Source organism: Doryrhamphus excisus, linkage group LG4, assembly GCF_037039965.1.
Source record: "Doryrhamphus excisus strain RoL-2023G ecotype Guam linkage group LG4, RoL_Dexc_Guam_v1.1, whole genome shotgun sequence".
Classification (NCBI taxonomy): Eukaryota; Metazoa; Chordata; class Actinopteri; order Syngnathiformes; family Syngnathidae; genus Doryrhamphus; species Doryrhamphus excisus.
Window position 1 is genome coordinate 14,569,926 of NC_136360.1, and position 8,207 is coordinate 14,578,132.

Sequence of the window (8,207 nt, forward strand, 5' to 3'; positions counted from 1 at the left end):
TAAATATTAAAAGGAAAAAGTTGTAGCAATTTCACAAGTAATATTGTTAGGAAAAATAGTCAATTTAGGAGCATATTGTTCAAATATTTAAAAAATCATATGATGAAAAATGGATGGATGGATGGAAGATGATAGATGGATTTTCTTTATTGTCATTGCACAATAACACAGCATTGAAATTGCCAACGAAATGTCGTTGCCTGGCTCCTGTATAATAATAAATAATAATGTGGAGAATAAATACATGACATCAAATATGAACAATGTACAGCGTAAACAGTAATTTATACAAATAATTTAAATAATTTAGAATAAATAACAAATAATAATAATTTAACAAGGTGTAAATTTGGTTGGGAACACATCATAATATTATGGGAATAAAGTCAAATTACGAGAAGAAAATTTTAATATTTGAAAAATAACTTTCAAATGCAATAATTGAAAAATCAGCAAAAATTATCATCAAGTCAAAATATTAAGAAAAAAATATTTTTATGAGAAAATATATTGTCATTTTAGCAATATAGAGTTGAAATATCCATTTATTTTTTAATTTTTTTTTAATTATGAGAAATAAAACTAAAAATAAAGTTGTAATTGTAGAACAAATCATTTATGACAAAATAAGGTAAAAATATTATGGGAATAAAGTCATTACAAGAAGAAAGTTGAGATGCTAGAAATGGAAAAACAGCTATAATTTGCTGGGACTAAAGTAAAAAAAAAATATTAACAGAAATAAGTTGTAATCGAACAAGGAAAAAAGTTTAAATCTTACCACAATAAATTTGTAATGTGGGGAAAATAATAAAGCAGCATTTCGCGTATAACACAAAAGTGAGATGTTGTTTTTCTTGAAATATACATCACACTCCTGATCAAAATGTTAGGAGCAGTGGAAAAATTGCAAGAACATTTACATTTTGCACTGTTGCATCTAAGGAGGTTTGCTTCAAAATGCAGCAAGAAGAAATGGGCGTGAGATAAAAAGCATTTTGCGTAAGCAATTTATTGCAAACAAGCATTAAGTGAAATAGACTGATCAGCTGATCAAAAGACCATCACTCGGAAAAAACACTAAAATGGAAATAAAATGTTGCAAAAAGGAGTACGTAAGGAGTAGCTGCAGAATTGTTGCTAAAGGTGAAACATGGGTTTGGGCACAATGCCAGTGTTTGTGCCAGCCCAGGGCCAGTCACATTTTTCTGGGTCAGCTACTGTTTTGTCTGTTTGAAGAAGTTTCAACTGACTGTCTTACTGCGTCCAACCTCAGCAGCAATGGCATTTGTGAGAGGCCTTATTATGCAGCTCAACATCCCATCACCTTCAAAGAGAGAGATCCTTTTGCCTTTGTCATGAAGAGATCATGACAGTGTGAATACCTGACCCAAAATCACATTCAATCCACATTTCTGCCAAAATATTGCTTTTTCGAGACTGTGGTCTTCAACTTTTAAACATCTGATAAACAGTTGTTTTCAATAAGTTGCTTCCTTTTTTAGTCCTACATAGAACCTCCTTAAGATCCATCGGTGCAAAATGTACATTCTGGACACGCCTGATATGCAGTATCTGAATGTTACATTCATGAGACAATAGCCCCTCCCGGAAGTACAGAACAGGAAGTCAGAAAAGAAGGACAGCAACCAGGAACTCTGTGTCCGTATGTACAGTATGTGTGAGTCTTTCTCTTATTATGTCTACTATATGGGGTAATAGGGTGGAAAGGTAACTATAGCAGTATTTAATCATGTCGAGAGGACTCCAAAGATGAAAAAAGTGTATTTAGGAAGTCGTAAACAGGTTTTCCTTATTTTCAGTTCTGATGTCTACTAGATTGGGGAAATAGGAATCTAAAGGTAATGATAGTGATGTTATTTCGTGTCTAGAGGGCTCTAACAATGTTAAAAAGCTTATATAGAAGGTCATAAACAGGTTTTCTGGGTGTTGTTTTCTCTTATTACATCTATTATATTGGGAAATAGAAGTGTAAAGATGTCTATAGGGGTGTTATTTCATGTCTAGAGGGCTCTAACAATGTTAAAAAGGATATATAGAAGGTCATAAACAGGTTTTCTGGGTCTTATTTTCTCTTAGATTTTTTAAAATGGGAAATAGGAGTCTAAAGGTTTCTATAGGGATGTTATTTCAGTCTAGAGGGCTCTAACAATGTTAAATTATATTAACATAAATTAGAATGTCATAAACAGGTTTTCTATGTTTTATTACATTTACTACAGTACATTGGTTTATAGTAGTGTAAAACTGACTATAGGGTTGTTATTTCATGTTAAAGGGCTCTAACAATGTTAAATTATATTAACATAAATTAGAATGTCATAAACAGGTTTTCTATGTTCTATTACATCTGCTACAGTACATCGGGTTATAGTTGTGTAAAACTGACAATAGGGTTGTTATTTCATGTTAAAGGGCTCTAACAATGTTAAATTATATTAACATAAATTAGAATGTCATAAACAGGTTTTCTATGTTTTATTACATTTACTACAGTACATTGGTTTATAGTAGTGTAAAACTGACTATAGGGTTGTTATTTCATGTTAAAGGGCTCTAACAATGTTAAATTATATTAACATAAATTAGAATGTCATAAACAGGTTTTCTATGTTCTATTACATCTGCTACAGTACATCGGGTTATAGTTGTGTAAAACTGACAATAGGATTGTTATTTCATGTTAAAGGGCTCTAACAATGTTAAAATGCATATTTAGAAGATGATAGACAGGTGTTCTATACTCTAACTACTAAAATGTTCCATTCATAAATAAGGAAATTCGTTTATCACCAATGAGTGAGGGATAAATGAAGAATTACTGTCCTATACACACACTATACTTGCATTTAACAACACACTGGATGAAGTGGAATACTTTTGAAAAGTAAAAATGTGTGTAAGAGAACTTTACAATAGTGTTAAATAAATCCTCCCATGTAAAAGTGACATATAAAGTAAATACATCAGGCTGCGTTGAACGTCCGCCACATCGCCTGCGAGTCTCTATTTATGGCTTTAAAAGATAGATAGATTGTGTTAGGGGAGACAAATACTGGGAGATAAGAGAAGCAAAGCTTCCAGTAAACTAGAAAAAGACTTTCACGTGCTGCTTATCTCGTTAGAGAAAATATTCCTTTTGCACGTCAGCAGAAGAGAGGAGTGCCTAAATCACGACTGTGGACTCCATGTATGCCGTCACATCGTGCTGGCAAGCGTAGGGCCGTCATGCATCATTCAGACAAAATCAAACATTCCACATCTCCAGGTACCGCCAGCTATCAGAAAGAACACAACTGCACTGGAAACCTCACATTCCCTGAAGGATGGCCAAATCTTGCCAGATTTACCAAAAAGAAGCCCTACTGTACTCTTAAGGTATTTTTGATCACAAAACCTCATTGTTAGCACCCTGTGAGCTTGCCAAGACATTGAAACAGGAAGCAGGAAGTCAGCTCCCTCTCCTACCTATGACGTCAATCAGCAGTTGATTGTGTAGTTCTAGCTAGTTAGCTAGCTAGCTAACACAGTTACGCCACAAGACTTATCTTAGAGATTCTTCATCCTCCTCAAAATGATCATGATTGGGGTCGGGGATGCTCGCCGACCGGAATAAATAGCCACAAACACCAACAAAGAAGAAGCAGCGGCTAATACTTTGGATTAATCATTAAAAAAAACAGTTGGCTCAGTGCAACATTTGCAACACTGTGGTACCGTGCACACGAGGGTGCATGGTCACACACTCATGATGTAGAAACAACAGAGAAAAAAAAAAAACAACAACTTTGGTTGGCAGACTTATTTAAACCATGCAAACTTTTACAACCTTCGTATTGCTCATCTCTACATGCATGCTATGGTTGCCTATAAGCACTCACAGGCGGCTCCATCTTATTTGTGACGTTAAAAAACCCAGCAACAAAATGCAACATTTGTAGTTCACAAGCGATTGGGTTTGCTTTTTATGTTATTTTGTCACTTTTTTGCTAATGCGTCATGACTGAATAATCATCACCCCTGTAACAAATAGACTGCAGGCCAGTCAGAAACACCAAAATGCTCGTACATTTAATGAAACATTAAATATAAGCGTAAACATCAACACGCCAGACCTGAGAGGTTCTGTGGTGTTTTTCAAGCAAAGTAAAGGTTAGAAGCTCACCGGGTCCACTTGAGGGTGTCGATGTGGTGCTCAGTGATGAAACATTAACAAGAAAAGGTAGCCAATGTCAAACCAGCCACTTTACACGACACAAGCCAGCAATGTGGCCTGGCTCTTCATCACACCAGGAGGCATGAAGTGGAGCCTTAAAACGAAAAAAAAAAGCCCTGCTGTTTGAACTTTGGACCACTTTTGGGTCGATGCAAAGAAATGACGAACGCAAACTCACACAGGCGCTGCTGTTTTACCGCCTGGAATTAAGCGACGAGGCCATCGTTGGTAAATGATTACACAGTCAACAGGGAGGTGAACTTTATAAGCCCGGCGTTTGGGGAGGTGAGTGGACATTAGAAAGGAGCACAGAAGTCCCCTATTATGTAAAAGTGACTTTTTAATAACCTTGGAACAATAATTCTGAGCAACAAACCTGATAAATCTCTTCTCAATATCAGTGAAGAGGCCCTCAAAGACTTGCTTGTCTCACATTTTTGCAGCTTTCTATGGCGTCATGAAGGAAAAACTTCCCACCTTTGTAACAAAAGCAGGCTTCGCTACACATCTTAACTCATTCAATGCCAGCCATTTTTCAATTATTTCAATTATTTTTTGATTATTTTGACAGATTTTTCAAGGCACACAGAATATTGGGTCCTAGGAGTATATAAAAATTGCATATACCAAGAAAAAAGTTTGTTTCAACCTTTTTCCGTAGAACATAGGTTCTAGTTTCAGCAAAATATCAGTTCTCAACAACAAAAGGTAGAAAAAATGCTACAAGGTTACATTTCAAGCATAACTATACTATAACACACATATTTAGCCATATATATTTAGCCAAGGGGCTGCACGGTGGGCGGGTGGTTAGCACGCAGGCCTCACAGCTAGGAAACCCGAGTTCAATTCCACACTCCGCCATCTCTGTGTGGAGTTTTCATGTTCTCCCCATGCATGTGTGGGTTTTCTCCGGGTACTCCGGTTTCCTCCCACATTCCAAAAACATGCTAGGTTAATTGGCGACTCCAAATTGTCCATAGGTATGAATGTGAGTGTGAATGGTTGTTTGTCTATATGTGCCCTGTGATTGGCTGGCCACCAGTCCAGGGTGTACCCCGCCTCTCGCCCAAAGACAGCTGGGATAGGCTGGGAAAGGTTTGCAAGTCACATGACTTGTAGGTTCCTGTGTGTGGAGGCGTGGCTACCAAGCATTCATTTCGTCTGTGTGGACACAATGTTTTGTGAGTGACAGGAAGAATTGCTGTTTTTTAATGTATTCTCTGTCATACACACATGGAGCCATAACCTTTAACACTGACACGCTAGACCAGTTGTTGCTTTGATTCAACTCAACAGAAAGGAAAAAGGAACACAGTCGGGTTACCTTGGTGATGAGCAGAGCTTCACGATGCTCCAGCCCACCTCGGAGTGTAAATCCCCATGGCGCACCTCCAGAAAGGAAGACTTCCACCAGCTTCCAGCCGTCCCCATCTCGGGTCCTGGCTGCCTCTAGCTCTCCTGTTTCGTGCCTCAGGTGCCAGTGGCTGCCAGTTTCTATGTAGTGTGAATCTATCACGTACTGCTCGGAATCCATGGCACTGCAAGGAGGAAAAGAGTCGGGTAACTCACAATAAAATGTGTTCCAATGTTACTTCAAACAGTGCCTATACAGTAAATAAGATGATGGCACCAGTTTGACCTGAGAACAGATTTATTTTGGAGTCATAACAACTTGGAAGTGCACTGTGAAATACAGTAGGGGTGTGCAAATGTTCTTCCAGTGGGGCCCTCTTAGGGAAAATGAAAGAATGCAACTTTGCTACTTTGATATTTGGGAAAGATATGCTAAGAAGTTATAATTATATCACGAAAAGGCTCTGTGTTAGGTAAATATGATATTAGTTTATTCTCATATATTGTGACTTTTCCTTATTCAATATAATTATCTTAATATTTTGACTTTATTCTTGTAAAATAACAAAATAAATGTTTTCTTCTATTTCTGTGGGTTATTGTTTTACATTTCCTCTTGCAAATAAAAATTTCTTCTCATAATTAGGACTTTAAATCATAAAATTGTGAGCTTATTCTCCTAATATTATCGTTTCCAAAAATTACAACTTCATCCATTGTTCAGTTTTTCATAATATCATGCCTTTAAAAACACAACATAGTTTCTCTTTCATATTTTAAATCCATGTAAGTAAAATTACATTATTTTTCCTCATAATATAAATGTTTATTCTCGGAGAATTAACATTCATCTTTTTTTGATCCGCAGATAGCTGTTTTTTTATTCTGCTGTTTTTTTTACATTTTCAATAATTAAATTTTTTTTAATTTTCATAATTATGACTTTATTCCCATAATATTTTGACTTTATTCTTAAAATATCTTCTTCTTTATCTTTTGGCTTTTACCTGGATACGGAGTCGCCAGAGCGGATCTTTTTTTTTTATCCGCACATAACATGTTCCCCCAAAACTACATTTCCATAAATGACAGCTTCATTCTTTGCTTTGGTTGTATTACATTTTTTTTAATCCATTAGTATTTTGGCTTTGAAATGAAATTTTTATTTTTAATATTACCTTGTGGTCGTGAAATTCTGCCTTATTTTTTATGTAGCGCAGGCATATAGAATGGTTTAGGTATGTGAACGTATGTTTGGCTCTTCTCAACGAGCAGCGGGTTCTGGTTGAAGCCCATGCTAAAAAGATCCAGATTCTTTACAGTGTGTGAATATCCATTCTGGCAACTTCCACTATCTTTTTAAGTGATTCCCTTTTCCCGTTTGCAACAAGAGTTTCCACTTCTGGGCATGTGCTTTCATTTGGAACGTCTTAACGTTCGACAAGTGTTTCTTTTTGGAATGTTGATCGATGCACTTTTCAACATTTGTTTTGTTGTTTTAACACAGCAGAACAACACAACAAAGACGATAACACCTGTTGTCACAGTCCAGACGGGCCAGCTTAATGCTCTTAACGCACAGAATGGAACACAACAAAGGCGACCATCTTCGTCTATAGTATCGACAATATACGGGCAGCAAGAGTCGCTTTTTTGTTATTTTAACAGAAAAAAGTGAAACGGCAACGCTCCAAAAACAAACAGCAAAGTGTTGTCTTGTGAGGAAGAGGAACAAAAGTGGAATTTAAAAGGCTGGGCTTACCTGCTGGGAGTTGGACTTGTGGATCGCTGCCGCACTCGCCTCTCTGACCAACTGATCTCCTTTGCTCTTCATTTACACTTTTTCATATTTTTTTCTCGTCCTACTTCTTCCAAGCGCATCTCTCGTCGGGCACAAAAGTGTGCGAGAGCCTGCCCGGGGAGACGGACGTCGGAGTGGGACACGACAGGCGGCAACACACCGCCGACACATTCACAGATAGATATACATATAGTTTATGAGCTAGCTAGCTAGCTACCTGTGGAAGTACGTCACAACAGCGCCCTCTACCGCCACTTCCACAATACTACCACTCACTGTCTAAAATACACGATGGGACTCCTCTCCTCAATTTGTTATTCTCATTAAATACCATATATATACTACATTAAATACTTTAACGTGTATTTCACAATAAATTATTATCTGGAATTGACTCCAATTGGCTGTCCTTATACAGTAGGTGCTGGCGGTAGACGACTGCCAATATTGGCTTTGATCCGATACTAAGTATTGCCGATACCATTTGCCGATGCTTTTCACTTCAAATTTCGCAAGCTTGTTGAATGATTTTGCATTAATTTGCTTATCATATAATATTCAGAGTAAACAATAGGACAAACTTGTATTTTTGAAATATCGACAAACTTAGTTGTTGCTTTATTTTGCTTGAGCATTTGCATGTAATGAACGGGAATATGTGTATTATTTTGTTGATATTAGATTACTGTATTAAACAATATAAAGGTTGTAGGTACAGTACAGGTATCGGATTGATACCATAATTTGCAGTATTGCCCACCATCAGCAAGTCCCACTTCCTGTACATGTACGTTGGATCTCCCTTTCATACAA

The 8,207-nt window shown here is 36.9% G+C and overlaps 1 protein-coding gene across 3 annotated transcripts in view; it reads right to left on the minus strand.

Moving 5' to 3' along the window:
- The window catches only part of shroom2a (shroom family member 2a), a 50,485-nt gene extending 42,874 nt beyond the window's left edge, over positions 1 to 7,611 (minus strand). The window contains exons 1-2 of one of the 3 annotated variants that reach the window (XM_058073663.2): positions 7,356 to 7,611; positions 5,565 to 5,778 (exon numbers count right to left, since the gene is read on the minus strand). In XM_058073663.2, coding sequence (XP_057929646.2) covers positions 5,565 to 5,774 — 210 coding nt within the window. In that variant the 5' untranslated portion in view covers positions 5,775 to 5,778; positions 7,356 to 7,611. Of the gene's footprint in view, positions 1 to 4,186; positions 4,342 to 5,564; positions 5,779 to 7,355 lie in introns of those variants that run through there. The other 2 variants (XM_058073664.2, XM_058073667.2) reach the window with 2 other exon arrangements.
- Between the last annotated feature and the right edge of the window lie 596 nt (positions 7,612 to 8,207).